The sequence below is a fragment of the Macaca thibetana genome, chromosome 1 (genome assembly GCF_024542745.1).
Source record: "Macaca thibetana thibetana isolate TM-01 chromosome 1, ASM2454274v1, whole genome shotgun sequence".
NCBI classification, from domain to species: domain Eukaryota; kingdom Metazoa; phylum Chordata; class Mammalia; order Primates; family Cercopithecidae; genus Macaca; species Macaca thibetana.
Genome location: NC_065578.1, coordinates 119138619 through 119161073, shown reverse-complemented (window position 1 = coordinate 119161073; position 22455 = coordinate 119138619). Strand labels below are relative to the sequence as shown.

The 22455-nt window shown below is 42.8% G+C and overlaps 1 protein-coding gene across 2 annotated transcripts in view; it reads left to right on the top strand.

Annotated features, from left to right (window-relative positions):
- The window catches only part of NOTCH2 (notch receptor 2), a 189870-nt gene extending 169303 nt beyond the window's left edge, over nt 1–20567 (top strand). For both annotated transcript variants that reach the window (XM_050749316.1, XM_050749307.1), the window contains exons 23-34: nt 3177–3413; nt 5771–5883; nt 6582–7087; nt 8429–8776; nt 9637–9779; nt 9970–10180; nt 10610–10706; nt 12277–12445; nt 13072–13373; nt 14134–14281; nt 14937–15034; nt 15949–20567. In XM_050749316.1, coding sequence (XP_050605273.1) covers nt 3177–3413; nt 5771–5883; nt 6582–7087; nt 8429–8776; nt 9637–9779; nt 9970–10180; nt 10610–10706; nt 12277–12445; nt 13072–13373; nt 14134–14281; nt 14937–15034; nt 15949–17337 — 3761 coding nt within the window. In that variant the 3' untranslated portion in view covers nt 17338–20567. The remainder of the gene's footprint in view (nt 1–3176; nt 3414–5770; nt 5884–6581; nt 7088–8428; nt 8777–9636; nt 9780–9969; nt 10181–10609; nt 10707–12276; nt 12446–13071; nt 13374–14133; nt 14282–14936; nt 15035–15948) is intronic.
- Nucleotides 20568–22455: the final 1888 nt, after the last annotated feature.

Below are 22455 nucleotides of genomic sequence, written 5' to 3'. Positions count from 1 at the left end.
ATATTATATATATTATATATATATTGATGCCCCTAAGATTCTTTATCTTTTGATAGTTTGATTATGATGTGTGTAGGAATATATATTTTTATATATATATATATATTTTTTTTTTTTTTGAGATGGAGTTTTGCTTTTGTTGCCCAGGCTGGAGTGCAATGGTACGATCTCAGCTCACCACATCCTCCGCCTCCTGGGTTCAAGTGATTCTCCTGCCTCAGCACCCCGAGTAGCTGGGATTACAGGCATGTGCCACTACGCCCAGCTGATTTTGTATTTTTAGTAGAGACAGGGTTTCTCCATGTTGGTCAGGCTGGTCTCGAACTCCTGGCCTCAAGCAATCCATCCACCTCAGCCTCCCAAAGTGCTGGGATGACAGGCATGAGCCACCACGCCTGGCCCGAACTTCCTCAATATTTTTTATAGCTACAGAATTCCCTTTTACAGGCATGCCATATTTTACTTAACCAGTGTCATCATGATAGATATTTCAGTTATCTTGCAGGCATATAAGCATATTGGTAAAATAAATTTTCAGAAATAGAATCGCTGGATTGAGTAATACATACATTTATAATTTTAATCAGTAATTTCAGTATATCAGCATACTGGCTTTTTGTTAAGGTGGAGAATATATTTTCATTTAAGAATCATTTTCTTTTCCTTTTCTTGCAGTTTCTGTTTATATATATATTTATATATATATGTATGTCTTTTTTCCCCCATTAAGTTGTTGATTTAATTTTTTGTGGAAATTGGCTGTCTACGATATTAAAAAAACAAATATTTTCCCAGTATGTTGTTTTTTATCTTTTGATTTTCTTTATAGTGATATTTAGTGCACACTTTTACTTTTTAATCAAGTTGAATTTATCATTTTTAAAATGGCTTCTGGATTTTGAGTTGTAGTTAGCAACATCTTATACACTTGAAGGTTGTAAAGAAATTCTCCTATATTTTCTTCAAGTACTTTTTCCATATGGCTACTCATTTGTTAATACACAATTTATTGAATATTTTGTTTTTTATATAATGATTTGAGATGGTACCTTTGCCAGATTCTAAATTCCCATGTGTATTTTTGGTATTCTTCTGGACTTTATTTTCTCTGTTATTCTATTAATTCACCAATAACCTTCTGTTCCAATTAAGGATCTTCTTCTTCATAGTTTTTCTGGTTATAGTTACAGTTTATTTTTCACATAATTTTATAATCAGCTTGTCTTAATAAATTCCTGTTGGTAATTTTTATTGGGGTCTCATTAAATTTATGAATCAGTATAGAGAAAACTGACAATTTCATGATGAGGAATCTTGCTAACCAAATCCTGGTATGTCTTTCCATTTATTCAAGTCTCTTTTGTGTCTGTTAGGACAGTATTAAAGTTGTCTTCATATAAGTGTAACACATTTCTTGTTAAGATTGTTCCTAGGTATTTTATCTTTGGTAATTTGGTAATTGCTATTGAAAATTGGGCCTTATTTTACATTTTTAAAAAAATAATCTTGCTTTTGTTAGTGTATGCTACAATGCAAGTGGCAGGAATACAGAACTGTTTTCTTTTGTACCTGTTTTTATTTTTATTATGATTATGATTATTTTTTGAGACAGAGTCTCGCTCTGTTGCCCAGGCTGGAGCACAGTGGCGTGACCTCGGCTCACTGCAACCTTCATCTCCCGGGTTCAAGTGATTCTCCTGCATCAGCCTCCCGAGTAGCTGAGATTACAGGCATGTGCCACCACACCCAGCTAATTTTTGTGTATTTCGTAGAGATGGGGTTTCACCATGTTGGGCAGATTGGTCTTGAACTCCTGCCCTCAAGTGACCCGCCTGCCTCAGCCTCCCAAAGTGCTGGGATTACAGGCGTGAGCCACTGCGCCCGGCCTCTTTTGTACCTTTTTGAATTAATCATAGAATAATTTCTAGAATAGTCATTGATTTCTTTTGTTTCTTTCTAAGACACTGTATGCAGATATTCATACTAGATGGCTCATTTATAGCTATAGTACATTAAATGAGTCCTATTTTAAATGGAATAACTTTTGAACTCTCAGCAGGAAATTTATCCTCTATTTTTGTTAAATAAAAAGCATTGGTGCATTTACACACTATTACAGAAAAAAGCCAGTGATTATAAAACTTAAAAATGTATTTCATTCAAAATTCAGTTCCAATTGTTACCAATGTATTTACATAACCTATGTATAGTCATGGGTCACTTAACAGTGGGGATATGTTCTGAGAAATACGCCCTTAGGCAATTTCATTGTTGTACAATCATCATGGAGTGTAATTACACAAACAGAGAGAGTATAGCTTACTACACACCTAGGCTCCAAACCTGCACCTTGTGTTACTGAACTGAATATTGTAGGCAATTATAACACAATGGAAAGTATTTATGTATCTGAACATATTTAAGAAGAGGTACCGTAGAAAACTTAAAAGGTACAGTAAAAATACAATATAAAAGATAAAAAATAGTATACCTGTATAGGGCATTTACCGTGAAAGGAGCTTGCAAGACTGGAAATTGCTCTGGGTGAGTCAGTGAATGGTAAGTGAATGTGAAGGCCTAGGACATTACTGTAGACTACTGTAGACTTTGTAAATACTGTACACCTAAGCTACACTGAATTTATTTAAAAAGTAATTGTGCTATGACATTACAAGGCTATGATGTTACTAGGCAACAGGAATTTATCAGCTTCAGCTTCATTATGGGACCACTGTTGTGTATGCTGCCTGCATTGACTAAAATGTCATTATACAGTTGCATGACTGTATTTATTGTTATGTTCTTTTTTGGACTGTTTTTATATTTTAGATTATACTTTGGAAAAATTACTGAGCCTCTCTTGAGCTCCAGTTTCCTTGTCTTTGAGATGGGACAAATAATAGGACCTACACCATAGGGTGCTACTTCACTGGATTGTGTGGGAGAGTACATGTGGAGCTCTAGTGTGTTCATTCCTTTACTTGTACAACTCACCAGAAGGATGACAGCTGTCATGAATAAAGCATGTGCTTTGCCCTGCCCAACTACAAGGTCCCACTACCAGTTGAAGAGTATACTCTGATTCATTGTGAAAATGCCAACAAGTGTGGTTATCCCTTGCTGGAAAGCAGGTTAAAAGGATTTTCATAATTCTGTGCCTCTTCTCTTTCCTCCAGGCCTACTCTGTGAAGAAAACATTGATGACTGTGCCAGGGGTCCACATTGCCTTAATGGTGGTCAGTGCGTGGATAGGATTGGAGGCTACAGTTGTCGCTGCTTGCCTGGCTTTGCTGGGGAGCGATGTGAGGGAGACATCAACGAGTGCCTCTCCAACCCCTGCAGCTCTGAGGGCAGCCTGGACTGTATACAGCTCACCAATGACTACCTGTGTGTTTGCCGTAGTGCCTTTACTGGTGAGAAGCTCTCTAGCCTCCTGGCCACTCTGCCTTGGAAGATGGTTTTAGTGAACAAATTGGGCCCTGTGACTTGTCCCAGACCCAAGTGAAGCTTTTCTTATATAAGAAAAACAACAGTAGCTTAATTTTTAAAAGCCAGTTTTTTCTTGGTCTGTACTCTATGGATGTTACAATCAGTGTCTACCTTTAATTTTTCCTGAGAGATTCTTTTGTTGTGCATTGATTATATCATGCTATGACAGGAATATTTTTTACAGTGTATATTGAAAGTAGTTGAACAAAATAACATTTTTTAATAGTGGCAAAATATCCAAAACCTAAAATTTACTATCTGAGTCATTTTAAAGTGTACAGTGTACAGTTCAGTGGCATTGTTTAGTACATTGACATTGTTGTTCTACTATCACCACCATTCATTCACAGAACTCTTTTCATCTGAACAAAATAACATTTTGTTTTAAGGAACCTTACGTCTAACTCTGGTTTCTTCGCCCTGCCTCCTTTGACATGTGAGGCTTGAATTACAGGGTAGTTCCTGCCACCGTGATCATTCCACTCCTAGGACTCAGAGAAGCTTAGGACCCTGCTTAGATACTTAAAGGGAGCAAGTCCAAATTCAAGTGTCTTTAACCAAGGATCGTTGATATGGGTATGAAATGAAAAGTTGCAGTGGTCACAAGTAATGCCCTGCTCAGTAAAGGCTTGGCCATGTTCCTACTCTGTTCCCAAGCTTCTTTCTTTCGTCACAGGGCATGAAGATGACCAAGCCCTGCCTCAGAATAGGGGTCTTGTCACAAGAACTTACTAGTTGCTTCTGGAGAGGGCAGCATGGTGACTGTTGGGAACTAAAATAGTTGTTTGTATCCAGATGTGGCAGGATACTCAGATTTGAAAATTATCATGCATTTCCTGGGGTCTGTAGTTGTATTTCTCATACGGAGGGTGTGATCAAATTCCTTGGGATTCAGAAAATAGGCTTTAATAGTCTATTTACAAACAGTTCATCAAGCTGAACTCTGCTATATCCTGAGCCCATCTTCAGCCATCTTTCCTTCCAACTTTAAAGATATGCTACCTTACCATCTTAGAATTTTATAATAGGGATTCTGCAATATGGAAGCTCCCTGGATACACTAACATCCAAAAAGAAATAGTCCGTTGTGAACATAATAGCTATTGAGGCAATGTGGAACAGAATGAGTATGAACAGTCTGTCTACAGCCTCGTATTGGCCATACTGCAGCTGGAAAGCCAACGAAGCAAAACTGGCTCCCGTTTCTTTCATTGCCCCTGAGGCTTTTTTCTCTGGAAACACTGACAAGCATTTGCAAAGTAAGGGGGAAGCAGGAGAAGGAAGGAATGGAGACCACTTTGAAGTAGTGTCCTACAGCCAGGAAGTAGTGTTTGTGTGTTTTCCACATTTGTGAATGAAAAAAAAAAAAATCTGTTGAATACATTGAGCACAATTATTGTGGGATGCTGTTGCAGAGATAAACAGCAAGGGACTGGTGGTCCACCAAGCTGTGTCCATGTGGTGGTTGCTCTTGGTTAGTGGCTGCTGCTGTGATTTGAAGAGACAAACATTTATACCTCTTGCTGCTTGATCTCATTGGCCAAAAACATTATATTTTTGTTTCATTTTTAAAGCTACCTCTTCTTTCCCGGGTGACCACAGGCCAGGTGGGGCCTATCTCCTGCTATTGACCAGGAGTCCCAGCTGTGCCCTGCGTCTCCTCTGTGGTTCCAGTTGCCTCGTTCTTTATCTTGGAGCAGTGGCCTCTAGGGACCTTCTGTTTTGGAACTATTCCTAGAGGAAACTAACTCTAGGAAAATCAAGCTGCATTTTAAGGAATTGAGTTAGGTTACAGAAAGGCCAAAAAGTGATTAAAATGAGGTATCACAGATGAAAATTCTCTATGCTGCAAATCACCTTTTAAATATATTGGCCTGATATAGCCTCTCCTATGAAGTAGATGACATTAACAAAATGCAATGAATAGTTTTTCAACTGTTTCCTGCAATTTATGAAAGCTAAAGTGACTTCAAAAAGCTGAAGTGTGATTTCTCTTTTTTTGGTGGGATTTAAGTCACTTTTCTCACCCATACTGTCGTGTGAGTTGGTACTTATTGTGGAGGCAAGACAGAGTAAGGGACTGGCCTGAGCCAGTGACAGGCCAATCATGCTGAGATACAGTGAGTGTTTTCTTCCTATGCTCAGATTACCACAGGCTTAGAACTGAACTCTCTCACACTTGCTCCACCTATGGCTAGTTCCCATCCCAGCAAAGTTTGTTCAGTAACTTGTAGTGACTACTTCTGCCTTTTAAAGCTTTTTTTATTTTTTATTTTCTGAGGCCGGCACTGTGAAACCTTCGTCGATGTGTGTCCCCAGATGCCCTGCCTGAATGGAGGGACTTGTGCTGTGGCCAGTAACATGCCTGATGGTTTCATTTGCCGTTGTCCCCCGGTAAGTGCCCTGTTGCTCATCTAAGAAGGGGCATTGTCTCTTCCATACAATCTGTGACAGAACTGAGATTAAACCTGGTTTAATCAGTCTTCCAAATGGGAAGATTTCTCAGTTCTGCTCTTTCACAAGAAAGTACTTGGGTTCTTCCATTTAAAGCTGTTTACAAGCGACAAAACAAAACAAAAACAAAAGTAAATAAAAGCTGTTTAGATACTCCCAGAAACAGTGAGCTTTCCAATCCATGACTGTCAGTCTTAAGAAAAACTAAGGGAAAACCATAAAAAGTGGTGGAATGCCCCCTTGAAAATAGGGCTGATGTATGTGGCTTCTTGGCCCCATGCTGGAGGGTAATCTCACTGCCCAGGTTGGGCCAGAGTTGGTGGAAATGCTGCTCTGCTTGCATTCTTTAGCAGGAACCATTTGGAAGCAAGTTGTCTCTTAAAGTAGAGGGAAGCTTAATTTTAGCTCTTTGCTATACCCATTCTTTTATCACTGCCAGAGGCTGAAACCTTCCCAAAACAAGAGATCCCTATGCCTCGGGAGATACCAAAAGGAAACCTGTCTAGTAACCTTGGCTTGGGCTGAACAGGAAGTACAGAAGGGAGTAGTGAGATGTGGAGGTTTTCTAGAAACCCAAAACTTCCAATATGACTGTTTTCCTACCAATGCCATTTTTATTTCCTCACTGATTTCCACAGGGATTTTCCGGGGCAAGGTGCCAGAGCAGCTGTGGACAAGTGAAATGTAGGAAAGGAGAGCAGTGTGTGCACACCGCCTCTGGACCCCGCTGCTTTTGCCCCAACCCCCGGGACTGCGAGTCAGGCTGTGCCAGTAGCCCCTGCCAGCACGGGGGCAGCTGCCACCCTCAGCGCCAGCCTCCTTATTACTCCTGCCAGTGTGCCCCACCATTCTGGGGTAGCCGCTGTGAACTCTACACGGCACCCCCCAGCACCCCTCCTGCCACCTGTTTGAGCCAATATTGTGCCGACAAAGCTCGTGATGGCGTCTGTGATGAGGCCTGCAACAGCCATGCCTGCCAGTGGGATGGGGGTGACTGTTCTCTCACCATGGAGAACCCCTGGGCCAACTGCTCCTCCCCACTTCCCTGCTGGGATTATATCAACAACCAGTGTGATGAGCTGTGCAACACGGCCGAGTGCCTGTTTGACAACTTTGAATGCCAGGGGAACAGCAAGACATGCAAGTAAGGGCTTCACGTTTTCCAGAAGCTGAAGGGGACTGTCACTAACACACTTCAGTTTCTCGTTCTTGCTCCTAACCACTCCAGTGCTTCAGCCTAAGCTGCCTCTGCTTTTCAGATGGTGCCAGCCTTGTCCCATCGCACACTACCCTGTGCTCTCCCTTGCTGACAAAGGGCCAGGAATGCTCATTGCATAATGACCCTCTCTCTCTGCCTATCTCTGCCTTCTCACCTGCTGCCTTCGTGACCTCCTGGGGGATATAACTTTTGGAAGTGGTGTTTCCCACTTCAAGCAGCCTCTCACATAACCTGCCTGCAGGATGGATGGAAAGGTCTGTATCTCTCTCTTCACCCCATTCCTTTCCCTAAGACTGTTTTTCCCCACCCAGGTTTATCAGGAAGCATGAATTAGATTAGGCCTGTGAACCCTCCTGGTCTTAATTGTTATAGTTGTAGGATGCTGTATGGTTTACTTAGGAACTTTCCTATTAATTAGCCATTCCATCTAATTTAATCCAAGTTAATTCTCAACAACCCATGAGGCATAGGTATTATTAACATTCTTTCATAGGTGAGAGAACTTAGGCCCAAGGGTTAAAGAACTTGCCGGAGCAAGTTGTTTCATTGACTCCTAATCTTTTGATTGAGATAGCATGAAAAGTTGTACCAAATAGTATAAATATCAAGGGGTAGGGTATGAGGAGAGGAGAGTGTAGATGAAATAGTTTGTACATCATTTAGGTTTGGGGGTTCTAATTCCTTTTGCAAATATTGAAAGAGCCTGTACAAGTAAGGTCTGGTGTGCTACAAGGACATACCCATCCCCCTTTACCTTCTGTAGCTGGGATTCGCTCTTGAAAGGGAAAGAAATGGGTCATGTTAATATGGTTCTCTATGGCAACTCCCAATGGTTCAGGGTCATTTATCAAGTTTCTAGAGGCATCTTTCACTTCCTAAAGCCCGTTGTTACCTTATTGGGGACAATGGATACAAAGTAGAGGAAGCATGAACCAGGCTGACTTTTGTTTCAGATATGCAGCTTTGTTTGAAAACCTGACTTAACAGGATTGTAAACTGCCTGGGAGTCCCTAAGCTCCTGCAGCGTAGTGAGTACAATGTTCTTCATTTAGGAAGTACACAACAAGGATGAGTGGCATAGACTATACATACTCTATGACATCAGGGATAGGAGATGCAAAGAAGGTTTTGTGGGGCATTTGGGTCCTGGGTGTGGGCCACAGAAAATGGGTAGGAAAATCCACAGTTAGTTCCAAATGAAAAAGCAAATAGAGCTCCAGTCTAATCTGAGCCCCTTTCTCCTGTTCTCTGCTTCCCCTTACCTAGGTATGACAAATACTGTGCAGACCACTTCAAAGACAACCACTGTGACCAGGGGTGCAACAGTGAGGAGTGTGGTTGGGATGGGCTGGACTGTGCTGCTGACCAGCCTGAGAACCTGGCAGAGGGTACCCTGGTTATTGTGGTATTGATGCCACCTGAACAGCTGCTCCAGGATGCTCGCAGCTTCTTGCGGGCACTGGGGACCCTGCTCCACACCAACCTGCGCATTAAGCGGGACTCCCAGGGGGAGCTCATGGTGTACCCCTATTATGGTGAGAAGTCAGCTGCCATGAAGAAACAGAGGATGACACGCAGGTCCATTCCTGGTGAACAAGAGCAGGAGGTGGCTGGGTAAGTGTTTGGTTTCTGAACTTCAAGGCTAATTTTATGAAGCCTAGCACTTTGATATGTAGCACATGTCATAACTCAACCTATAGAAATGCAAATATCAGACAAATAGAATGGCCCACCACTTAAGATAAACCCATTACCCCAGTACTTATGTTTAAATGTAAAGATGTGCCTTGATCTTGGGCTCCTGAAAAGTGGACTGGGGTACACAGAAGGCAGGATGCCTGGAAGGCCTTCTCGGATGCCAGAATCCATAACCTTTTGCCAGAGTTGCCTCAAATCCCTTTATTAGTGACATTCCTTTGTACATTAATCATTGCCTTATTGTCAAGGCCCTTCTTTAGAATATACGTCTCTTTGACACAGGTAATGATCTTCACTTGCTCTGTCATTCACACCTCACTCTTTGTTGGTATATTCTCAAACTTTCAACCCTCCAACTAGCTGAGATACCAATGCACAGACAAAGGAAAATAAGGACTAAAAATGCACAGGGATGTATTTTTAGAGTAGCACTAAGTACCACTGAGTAGGTAGGAAAGAATGGAAGAAGACCACTGAAACCTTCAGGAGGAAAACAGCTTCTCACTTTGTCATGCATTGCCTCAGCCAGAAGGCTTTGGTCAGCTAGACTAAGGAAGGTGGGACATCCTCTATGTGGGAATTAGTGTTTAAGATCTCAAGGGACAATATCCTAATTTCTGAGATATGTCTTAAAGCAGCATGCCAGAGGTAGGGACCTGATGCTGAAGGGGAGGAAGGAAGGCTCCCATCACCCTTTATGACACATTCTGCCTGACCTGCACTCTTCTGTTTTACCCCCATCTCTCCTCCTCTGCTTCTCCCTTGGCATCCCACAGCTCTAAAGTCTTTCTGGAAATTGACAACCGCCAGTGTGTTCAAGACTCAGACCACTGTTTCAAGAACACAGATGCAGCAGCAGCTCTCCTGGCCTCTCACGCCATACAGGGGACCCTGTCATACCCTCTCGTGTCTGTCGTCAGTGAGTGGCAGTGGTGTAAAGGGGAAAGGTGGCGGGGGGAGAGTGTCAGTTGGGGGAACAATTTTCATTATGTAGCCCTCTTATTTTTTCAGAACTGTTGAGGTCAAAGTTGCCCTCTAAATGAATCTAATGCTGACATTGAGAGGTTGATGTTTTATTCAGCACTTTCCCTGTCTCTGTGGACTTTCAGGTGAATCCCTGACTCCAGAACGCACTCAGCTCCTCTATCTCCTTGCTGTTGCTGTTGTCATCATTCTGTTTATTATTCTGCTGGGGGTAATCATGGCAAAACGAAAGCGTAAGCATGGCTCTCTCTGGCTGCCTGAAGGTTTCACTCTTCGCCGAGATGCAAGCAATCACAAGCGTCGTGAGCCAGTGGGACAGGATGCTGTGGGGCTGAAGTAAGAGGCGTTGCCACAAGCCACTATTCACAGTATAAGTAGGGATGACTAGAAAAGCGTATCTTGTTGAATCACGATTTTAAATTCTAAGCTCTGGACATTTACTCCCACTGCCCGTGATTCTAAATGCCTTGTGAGTGACTGAAACCACAGTCAGAGCCTGGGTGCATCTATTCTGTGCATATTATCACAGTGCCACCCAGCTTCTGTGTTGAGGTGCACTTTTGTTGTAAGCTCACGCTCAGTGGGAAGGGAAAGGATGAATGCCAAGGGAATGTCACAAAAATACTGCCCATCTTCTCTGGGCCAAGACCCTGCAAGATTGTAATAGAGCCATGGGAGTGTGTCATGATGGAAAGTGTTGAAAACCGCTCTATTAGTTTATGACATAACCGCCATTCTTATTTTTTATTTTTATAATCGTATTAGAAATCTCTCAGTGCAAGTCTCAGAAGCTAACCTAATTGGTTCTGGAACAAGTGAACACTGGGTCGATGATGAAGGGCCCCAACCAAAGAAAGTGAAGGTGAGGTGGCCATGGTAGAACCACCATTGTCAGACATTATCTGATTACATTTCAAATTTCTGTCCTTTAGCTCCAGAGTGTCCTGAATGGGAGTAAAGAGTGATAGTCTTTATATGTTACCCAGACAATAACTATCCTAGGTTCTTTTAAACAGCAGGAATCCTTAGGACATTGATGACCTTGGGTTACCTATGTATACTCTTCAAGAATAACTCTTTAAAAATATTAAAACAAACACGTCTCTTTCCTTTAGTGTCGTGCTGGCAGTAGTCAAGTCAGGAATGGTGTGTGTAGATGGCAATTCCTTCATGGCCACGTCTCTTCCTTATCCTTTATGGGTACTTCTCCTTCTATAAGAAAAGATGAAATTAAGCAGTAGAAGAAAGCCAGTGATCATTGACATTGGCAAAACGAAAGCCAGTGATCATGGCAAAACGTTGACATTGGAGGCTCCATACTTTGAGCTCAGGAAACTAAAACCATATAAAAGCAAGTGGTAGATTGAGCTGAGACTGACATGAAAAAGGAGACCATCCATCCACAGCTGTGCATTGCTGGGAGCTGGTAGAGCATGATGGTTAAGAAGACCATCGCTGGCCCTCACCCCTCCTCAGGCAGAGCAAGAGATGGATGTGTTGGATGTGAATGTCCGGGGCCCAGGTCAGCACCTGGCCTCTTCCCCTCTTCACTGGGCTGTGTCTGCCCATGGTTCCACATTGCTGTCCCTGTGTTTGCCCCATCCAGCCATATACCCCTTCCCAATTTCACAGGCTCTAAATCAGCTTGAGGAAGTGAATGCTTAAGGAATGTAGCCGTGAAGAAATTATGATAGTAACTAATCTTTAGTTAATATCAGAACTGGATTCAAATCCAAAACTCTGCCACTTAGTAGCTGGCAAGTTACTTAACCTCTTTGTAATTATCATTCCTTGTAAAATGCAGATAATAATAACCCTTTCCTCTGTGGGTTGTTGTGTTGGCATATGTGCCTTATCTACTTTCCTGTCATGTACTAAGTGTTCAGTAAAGGGTAGCTGCTTTTAAATTATCATAATTATTATTGAATAGTCTTTCCTGAGTGCTTTCTACATGTTGGGTGCTATGTTGAGTACAAGGAAGCAATGTTGAACAAGGCTTATTTTGCCTTCTCGAGAAGCTTACAGCCTGGTGGTGGAGATGGCCATGTAATACTATGTAAGCACTTAAAACAAGATCAGTTAAGCAGAGGTGAGCAGAGTATGCTTTTTAGGGCCAACAAGAAGAATTAAAGTTTACTTTCTAGTGGAGGGTAGGAAAAGTGAGAATTGGGTGCTCTGGAGATCTAAAGGCTAAAGCCTAGAGTTTGGGATGGGGGAAGGGAATTGCCTAGATGATGCAGGAAAAGTAAGCAGGAGCCACATCACGAGAGCAGTGGGAAACCAAGGCTGAGGTAATCCTCCGGAGAGGTGGAGGAGTAGGAAGAGAGAAAACAATGGGAGATAAGCAGGGTTGGTGGAGGCTCTGGACAGCTTCTCATTAGCAGTTTCTGGTGGTGGCCAGATTGATAGGGAGCGTTGTTTTCACCTTTCAGGCTGAAGATGAAGCCTTACTCTCAGAAGAAGACGACCCCATTGATCGACGGCCATGGACACAGCAGCACCTTGAAGCTGCAGACATCCGTAGGACACCATCGCTGGCCCTCACCCCTCCTCAGGCAGAGCAGGAGGTGGATGTGTTGGATGTGAATGTCCGGGGCCCAGGTCAGCACCCGGCCTCTTCCCCTCTTCACTGGGCTGTGTCTGCCCATGGTTCCACATTGCTGTCCCTGTGTTTGCCCCATCCAGCCATACACCCCTTCCCAATTTCACAGACTGTAAATCAGCTTGAGGAAATGAATGCTTAAGAAATGTAGCCATGAAGAAATTATCAACTCAGAAAGGGAAGGATTTCACATTGCTTCACGTACAGTGTGTTGAGACTAAACAGGCTGATAAAATGGGTTAGATTGTAGTAGGATAGAAAAATAATATCCCAAAGCAGAGGATAGTTAGTTAATACCTTATGAATATATCAATTGCTCTATTAATATTACATATTTTTAAATGTCCAATTAAAATAACATATCACTTAAACTTGAACAGAAAAACTTGTTTTACTTAGAGAAGAACCCCCAGCTTAAAAAGACTTGTACTTTCCCATTATTCTTTACAGAAACGATGTTATCAGAGGAAAACGTAGCAAATGTGAAACTAATAACCAGTTACTACAAGAAGTGCAGGGAATTCTTTGCCCCTAAGAGTAACTAAAATAGAGCTGTTTCAAGCTGAAGATAGGGTTAACTGCCTTCTCCTTCTTGAGTACTTTATGGAATTTTCCATTCCTACAGATGGCTGCACCCCATTAATGTTGGCTTCTCTCCGAGGAGGCAGCTCAGATTTGAGTGATGAAGATGAAGATGCAGAGGACTCTTCTGCTAACATCATCACAGACTTGGTCTACCAAGGTGCCAGCCTCCAGGCCCAGACGGACCGGACTGGTGAGATGGCCCTGCACCTTGCAGCCCGCTACTCACGGGCTGATGCTGCCAAGCGTCTCCTGGATGCAGGTGCAGATGCCAATGCCCAGGACAACATGGGCCGCTGCCCCCTCCATGCTGCAGTGGCAGCTGATGCCCAAGGTGTCTTCCAGGTAAAGAACATGAGAAGAGTCACTTGAATAATAATTCCTATGGCTCTGTACAGTTTTATCTTTTTTAAGGAACTAATATCTCATTGAATTTATTCAATCATTTGAGAGATTAGGGCAGGTATTAGAGTCATGCCTGCTAGATGGGAAAGTGGGAAGGGAGACAGGCAAACTGACCCAGCTCTATATAGGAAGATAGTGATAGAGCCAACTGCAGACAACAGCAGTCTTTCTGATTATTAGTGATAATTTGTTGTGCCAAGATGCTTCCCAAATGCATAGATTAGATGAGAGTGATACCTGTTCTGGAGCCTTTGACTTGTATCCACTACTGCTTACGGATTGGCCTGACTGTATGGGCTTCCAGCTGCTCATTGGCAGTTTTCTTGACCTGAGTTCCTATTATATTCCCTGATGCCTGTTTATCCTTACGAGGAAATCGGAAGCATTCTGAATCACCTTAGACTGTAGACTGACTGAAGTTGTGATATTTCCCCACATCCCTCTTCTTTCCTGAGGAAGTAGAAGGCTCTTCACTTTACATCGGCCATTATTTATTGAGCACGTATTTGTTTATTTATTCAATCAACAACTATTTATTGATTGATGACGATAGAATCTTGGGCACAAAGATAACAAGACTTTCCCTCCCCTCTGGGAACCTACAGTGTAGCCTCAGCTCTGATGCCCTTGTTTCTTCACTGAGTTTCATTATTTTCCTTCATCCAGGTGACTCCCTTTTCTGTATTTTCTCCTCTTCTAGATTCTGATTCGCAACCGAGTAACTGATCTAGATGCCAGGATGAATGATGGTACTACACCCCTGATCCTGGCTGCCCGCCTGGCTGTGGAGGGAATGGTGGCAGAACTGATCAACTGCCAAGCAGATGTGAATGCAGTGGATGACCATGGTAGGGATGAAAGGCAGGGATTTGGATTCTTACCTGCAAAGCATGCCTCTGAGGAGGGGGAATGGTTACATGACCCTTAAAGAACTGTCTGAGATTCAAATACATGGGAGATTCACTCATTCTTTCATTCATGCATTTATTCATTCTTCCTTTAACATGCTGAACTCAGAGATCCAAGCCAGTAGGAGATCCCTAATTAAAATGAGGGATTTTTAATGAGGGTTCTTGGACCTCAGAGCAGATACATGAAAGGTGTTCCCATGTGGTTTCCTAGGCATACCACTCTTGATTTGAGGATTTATGAGAGCTGACTTCTCTAGGAGAGTTGTGGAATATTCTCAATATAAATTCTGACATGTAATACATAGGTTTTTGTCTTCAGTATGTAACAGGGTAGATTCTGCCATGTAGGGGACATGAATACCTCATACAAGTGATCCTTTCACCTAGAGGTCTTCTGCAGGCTAGGCAGCCTGTACTGAAGTATTTCTAGAACAGAGGAAAAGGAAGAGATTACTTTGGTTTTTCCTATAGACCCCTACAGAGAACTGCTTCCTGCTGATCTCTGGGGAATTTAAAGTTTCGTTGTACAAGTCATGGTGTTTTTTACTAAGAGTATGATATGTCTGTTTATAAAAATGTTTCTCCCCTTCAGGAAAATCTGCCCTTCACTGGGCAGCTGCTGTCAATAATGTGGAGGCGACTCTTTTGCTGTTGAAAAATGGGGCTAACCGAGACATGCAGGACAACAAGGTACAATTTGTGGCTCTGAGTTTAAGGAGGCTCATAGCAGTGCCTCAGTTATAAGCCCCTTCCCATTTCTCCTTACAGCTTCTCTTGTGATATGTATAGACAAAGATGGAAGCAGTTTGGGCAGACACTGGGTTTGGAGAGCTTGATGAGAATATAGGGCTTGTCCAGGCATGTGTCAGGATGGAGTTCTTTTCCCTCTCAGTATTCAGCTTGCAGTAGGCTGGCTATAGATAGCTTGGTGTAACCTTTTCTCTCCCTGACATTCCTTTTCTCCAGTTGTCTCTTCTGTTCATAGTCACTTCTTTTTCTCTTGTTTTCTTTCTTTTTTCCCTCCTGCTGCTGCTTTTTCTATCCTTGGATACCCTGATGTTTTCCTGTTTGATTTTTCTCCGTCTGAGTTTTTTGTCCTGCTTCCTTCTGTCATTCATCTTCTCTCAGTTTTCTTCATTTTCCTCATCTTAGTCCTTTCTTGCACATGTTTTGTCTCTTCTTTCTTTCACTGTTTCCCTTATTTTTCCCAGTTCTGTGCATGCCTTAGTTTTTTCTCTTCCTACCTTTCTTATTTCTAACTCCTTTTCCTATTAGAACCTTATTTTGATAAGCTCAGTACTCTTTTAAGTGAGTCTCTGGCTCAGGGGCATGCTTTATTTTATGAATTCCCAACTAAAGAGATGTTCCTCCTAAGGTGCAAAATTGTTTTTTGAGGAGAGGTGAAATAATCTTACTCTTTTTATGTATAAATCACAGATATACATTCAGTACACTGGTAGAGGCACAGCCTATCTGTGATGTTAATATTTCATCGGGGAGATAATTAGGAAAACATGTCTAAGGGGGTGATAATAAGAAAGACTGAGAAAAACTGCTATATTCTCAAGAGTGTTAACGTGTTCTGTGATGGGCCTTTTCTGTAGGAAGAGACACCGCTGTTTCTTGCTGCCCGGGAGGGGAGCTATGAAGCAGCCAAGATCCTGTTAGACCATTTTGCCAATCGAGACATCACAGACCATATGGATCGTCTTCCCCGGGATGTGGCTCGGGATCGCATGCACCATGACATTGTGCGCCTCCTGGATGAATACAATGTGACCCCAAGCCCTCCAGGCACCGTGTTGACTTCTGCTCTCTCACCTGTCATCTGTGGGCCCAACAGATCTTTCCTCAGCCTGAAGCACACACCAATGGGCAAGAAGTCTAGACGGCCCAGTGCCAAGAATACCATGCCCACTAGCCTCCCTAACCTTGCCAAGGAGGCGAAGGATGCCAAGGGTAGTAGGAGGAAGAAGTCTCTGAGTGAGAAGGTCCAACTGTCTGAGAGTTCAGTAACTTTATCTCCTGTTGATTCCCTAGAATCTCCTCACACATACGTTTCCGATACCACATCCTCTCCAATGATTACATCCCCTGGGATCTTACAGGCCTCACCCAACCCTATGTTGGCCACTGCCGCCCCTCCTGCCTCAGTCCATGCCCAGCATGCACTGTCTTTTTCTAACCTTCATGAAATGCAGCCTTTGGCTCATGGGGCCAGCACTGTGCTTCCCTCAGTGAGCCAGTTGCTATCCCACCACCACATTGTGCCCCCAAGCAGTGGCAGTGCTGGAAGCTTGAGTAGGCTCCATCCAGTCCCAGTCCCAGCAGACTGGATGAACCGCATGGAGGTGAATGAAACCCAGTACAATGAGATGTTTGGTATGGTCCTGGCTCCAGCTGAGGGCACCCACCCTAGCATAGCTCCCCAGAGCAGGCCACCTGAAGGGAAGCACATAACCACCCCTCGGGAGCCCTTGCCCCCCATTGTGACTTTCCAGCTCATCCCTAAAGGCAGTATTGCCCAACCAGCGGGGGCTCCCCAGCCTCAGTCCACCTGCCCTCCAGCTGTTACGGGCCCCCTGCCCACCATGTACCAGATTCCAGAAATGGCCCGTTTGCCCAGTGTGGCTTTCCCCACTGCCATGATGCCCCAACAGGACGGGCAGGTAGCTCAGACCATTCTCCCAGCCTATCATCCTTTCCCAGCCTCTGTGGGCAAGTACCCCACACCCCCTTCACAGCACAGTTATGCTTCCTCAAATGCTGCTGAGCGAACACCCAGTCACAGTGGTCACCTCCAGGGTGAGCATCCCTACCTGACACCATCCCCAGAGTCTCCTGACCAGTGGTCAAGTTCATCACCCCACTCTGCTTCTGACTGGTCAGATGTGACCACCAGCCCTACCCCTGGGGGTGCTGGAGGAGGTCAGCGGGGACCTGGGACACACATGTCTGAGCCACCACACAACAACATGCAGGTTTATGCGTGAAAGAGTCCACCTCCAGTGTAGAGACATAACTGCCTTTTGTAAATGCTGCTGAGGAACAAATGAAGGTCATCCGGGAGAGAAATGAAGAAATCTCTGGAGCCAGCTTCTAGAGGTAGGAAAGAGAAGATGCTTTTATTCAGATAATGCAAGAGAAGCAATTTGTCAGTTTCACTGGGTATCTGCAAGGCTTATTGATTATTCTAATCTAATAATCAAGACAAGCTTATGGAAATGCGAGATGAATACAAGCCTTGAGTCCATGTTTACTCTCTTCTATTTGGAGCATAAGATGGATGCTTACTGAAGCCCAGACATTCTTGCAGCCTTGACTGTGTTTTAAGCCCTGCGGGCTTCTGCCATATCCATGAGAAGATTCTACACTAGAGTCCTGTTGGGAATTGTGCCCTGGAATTCTGCCTGAATTGACCTATGCATCTTCTCCTCCTTGGACATTCTTTTGTCTTCATTTGGTGCTTTCGATTTTGCACCTCTCCATGATTGTAGCCCTACCAGCATGTTATAGGGCAAGACCTTTGTGTTTTTAATCATTCCGGCCCATGAAAGAAACTTTGGTCTCCTTTCCCCTCCTGTCTTCCCAGTATCTCTTGGAGTCTCACGAGGTTTACTTTGGTATGGTTCTCAGCATAAATCTTTCAAGTATGTTTCTTTAGAAAATGGACATACTGTATTATGTTCTCCTGCATATATCATTCCTGGAGAGAGAAGGGGAGCAGAATATTTTTCTTCCACAAATTTTGGGGGCAGGAGATCCCTTCAAGAGGCTACACCTTAATTTTTCTTGTCTGTGTGCAGGTCTTCATATAAACTTTACCAGGAGGAAGGGTATGAGTCTGTTGTTTTTCTGTGTATGGGCCTGGTCAGTGTGACGTTTTATCCTTGATGGTCTAGTTACTATGACCCTCCCTACTTTTTTAAAACCAGAAAAAGGTTTGGAATGTTGGAATGACCAAGCGACAAGCTAACTTGTGCAAGAGCCGGCTACCCACCCACAGGTCCCCTACTTCTACCAAGCATTCCATTGACTGCGTGTATGGAACATATTTGTCCCAGATCTGAGCACTCTAGGCCTGTTTTACTCACTCACCCAGCATATGAAACTAGTCTTAACTGTCGAGCCTTTCCTTTCATCTCCACAGAAGACACTGTCTCAAATGTTGTACCCTTGCTCTTTAGGACTGAACTTTCCTTAGCCCAAGGGACCCACTGACAGTTGTCTTCCTTTTGTCGGATGATCAGTCTCAACTTTCTGATTATCTTGCTGCTTAAAGACCTGCTCACCAATCTTTCTTTCACACTTGTGGTCTGAGTTACTGGTATACCCAGTATGTTCTCACTGAAGACGTGGACTTTGTGTTTAAGTGCAGGAAATGGAAAGTTGGACTTGTTTTCTATGGTCCAAGACAGCCCTATAAGAAGATTGGAAAAGGAGGAACTATATAGCTGTTTTCTGCTACCATTTCTTTTCCTCTGAAGCGGCCATGGCATTCCCTTTGGCAACTAACATAGAAACTCAACAGAACGTTTTCCTTTCCTAGAGTCACCTTCTAGATGATAATGGACAACTACAGACTTGCTCATTGTTCACACTGTGACTGCCCCTCACCTGAACCCACTGTTTGTATTCATGCTCTTGGCAGTTTCCTTGACTCTCTTTTAAGGGCAGAAGCATTTTAGTTAATAGTAGAAAAATAATAGTTTTCTTCCTCTTCTTCTTGGGCCGGTTAATAATTGGTCCATGGCTACACTGCCACTTTTGTCAGGTACTGTGATGCCCATGACACCTGCAAAATAAGTTCTGCCTGGGCATTTTGTAGCTATTAACAGGTGAATTCCTGACTCTTGGTTTGAATGACAGTTCTCATTCCTTCTGTGGCTGCAAGTATACATCAGTGCTTCCCACTTACCTAATATGTCTGTTGGTGGCCCCGTATGGAAACCCTGTGTGTCTGTTAGCATGATAGTTTACAAATGGTTTTTTCAGTCCTGTCCAAATTTATTGAACCAACAAAAATAATTAGTTCTGCCCTGAGATAAGCAGATTAAGTTTGTTCATTGTCTGCTTTATTCTCTCCATGTGGCAACATCCTGTCAGCCTCTTTCAGAGTGTGCAAACATTTTACCATTCTAAATGGTGACTCTCTGTCCTTGGACCCATTTATTATTCATAGATGAGGAAAACCTTTCTGCATGGGCCTCTGTGGACCACAGCATTCCTGCCCTTTCCTGCCCTCCTGCCCCAGCCCCACTTCTGAAAATATCAGCTGCTGATCCAGCCACTGGATATTTTATATCCTCCCTTTTCCCTAAGCACGATGTCAGACCAAATTGCTTGTTTCTTTTTCTTGGAATACTTTAATTCGGATCCTTTGGGTTTGGAGAAAGGGAATGTGAAAGCTGTCATTACAGACAACAGGTTTCAGTGATGAGGAGGACAACACTGCCTTTCAAACATTTTACTGATCTGTTAGATTTTAAGAACTCTTGAATTGTGTGGTATCTAATAAAAGGGAAGGTAAGATGGATAATCACTTTCTGATTTGGGTTCTGAATTGGAGACTCGGTTTTTATGAGATACATCTTTTATGCCATGTATAGATCCTCCCCTGTTATTTTTGGTTTATTTTTATTTTTATACATTCTTTCTTTGACTCCTCTTCTGCCTGCTTTTGGGGATAGGTTTTTTGTTTGTTTATTTGCTTCCTCTGTTTTGTTTTAAGCATCATTTTCTTAGGTGGGGGAGGCAGAGGTATGAGGGAAAGAGAGTCTGAGAATTAAAGATTTTAGTATAAGCAATTGGCTGTGTTGCTGAAATCCATTGTATCATCTTATTGAATTTGACAATTTGTAATTCTTGCATAATAAAGAACCAAAGGTATAATGTTTTGTTGAGAGGTGGTTAGGGATTTTGGCCCTAACGAATACAGTGAATGTATGATGACTATTTGGGAGGATACATTTATGTACCCAGAGGCCCCCACTAATAACTGGTACTATGGTTACTTCCTTGTGTACATTTCTCTTAAAAGTGATATTATATCTGTTTGTATGAGAAACCCAATAACCAATAAAATGACCGCATATTCCTGACTAAACATAGTAAGGAAAATGCACACTTTGTTTTTACTTTTCCGTTTCATTCTAAAGGTAGTTAAGATGAAATTTATATGAAAGCATTTTTATCACAAAATAAAAAAGGTTTGCCAAGCTCAGTGGTGTTGTATTTTTTATTTTCCAGTACTGCATCCCTGGCCTGGCAGTGTTACCTCATGATGTCATAATTTGCTGAGAGAGCAAATTTTCTTTTCTTTCTGAATCCCACAAAGCCTAGCATCAAACTTCCTTTTTTCTTCCTTTAGTTAGATCATAAATAAATGATCCTGGGGAAAAAGCATCTGTCAAATAGGAAACATCACAAAACTGAGCACTCTTCTGTGCACTAGCTATAGCTGGTGACAAACAGACAGTTGCTCAGGGACAAAGTGCCTTCCAACGGAAATGCGAAGTAGTTGCTATAGCAAGAATTGGGAATTGGGATATAAGTAATAATATTAATTACGCTGTTATGTAAACAATTGGTTTGTAATATTCCTTAAGTGAACTTTGCATAGAACTTAATATACAGGATTATAAAATAATATTTTGTGTATAAATTTGTTATAAGTTCACATTCATACATTTATAAAGTCAGATATTTGAACATGAATACTTGATGTTGATAATATGTATGGCATTAGCAGTCTCATATTGACCCTAGCATCTTATTTCCATTTTCCATTATTTTGCAGAAACTTATCAATCACACATGCATAATTATAAATGGTAACAGTATTTTTTTAAATGACTTGAAATCTTAGGATATGCTTCTGCTAAGCAGATAAAGGAGCCTTGTTCAAGATCTGCACACTTAAGGTTTTAACGTAATTTAGCATTAATTGATTATGTTCAGAATGTTTTAATTTTATATAAAACATATTTAAGTCTTCATACTGGGTTTTATAATGGTGGAAGAATAAAATGAATTTGAGAGCTAAGGAATGATCACCTGTGCAGGCCGGCCACTCAGAGCTCAAGTTGCCACTTGCAAACTATTTGGGAACTAAATTGCTCAATGAAAACCTGCTTCAGTGGATCCAGGCTGCAGGCCATTGGGTGGCTGACCACATCCGGCCCCTGCAATTATAAGTCTTGAATGCTAGCCTTTGATTTTGCGGGGAGAACTCAGGACACTCCCAAATGTGAAAGCCAAAAAAGGAGAGTAGTGCTGAAGCCAAGTGTCACCCTATCACAAAGCTGGAGCACTAGGCTTGGACACTAGACCATGAGCATGCCAGGAGAGGGGCTAGTGCCTCACTCATGCAACTAAAAAGCTTCACGACCCAAGGAGAGGGGCTGCTTCCTTTCTCAGAACAACCTCCTTAATGCCCACATGCTTTTCAGGATGTGGGCAATGGGGGAACTGCGAGCCCGTTACTGCCTCTGCCACTATGCCTTTCAGCCACAGGGTATATGAAGTGTGTGTGTGTGTCGTGTGTGTGAAAGAGAATACAACTTTTCCTTCTTTTGACTTAGCACTTAGCAAAAGACATTTAAAATATTTGTACCAGTCAAGTCCCAACCACAAAGTTGGGCACACTCAAATTAGGATACATCAAAGAGGGTGATTTACAAAGGATTAATTACAAAAGTGTATGCAATGTCAGGGACCAACACACAGTAATGCAGAAACCCTTAGCATCAGCAGAGCTATTTCCACTTCTGGGCCCAAAAGACCAAGAGAAGTCACTAGGACCTGGAAGCAGAATCCTGTAGAGCAGGGGTCCCCAACCCGCGGGCCACTGACTGGATACCTTAGCCTATTAGGAACCGTTAGGAACCGGGCTGCACAGCAGGAGGTGAGCGGCAGGCAAGCAAGCATTACTGCCTGAGCTCTGCCTCCTGTCAGATCAGCAGTGGTGTTAGATTCTCATAGGAGCACGAACCCTATTGTGAACTGCATATGTGAGGGATCTAGGTTGCGCACTCATGATAATCTAACATCTGATGATCTGAGATGGAAGAGTTTCATCCCAAAACCATTCCCTGGCCCCAGTCCATGGA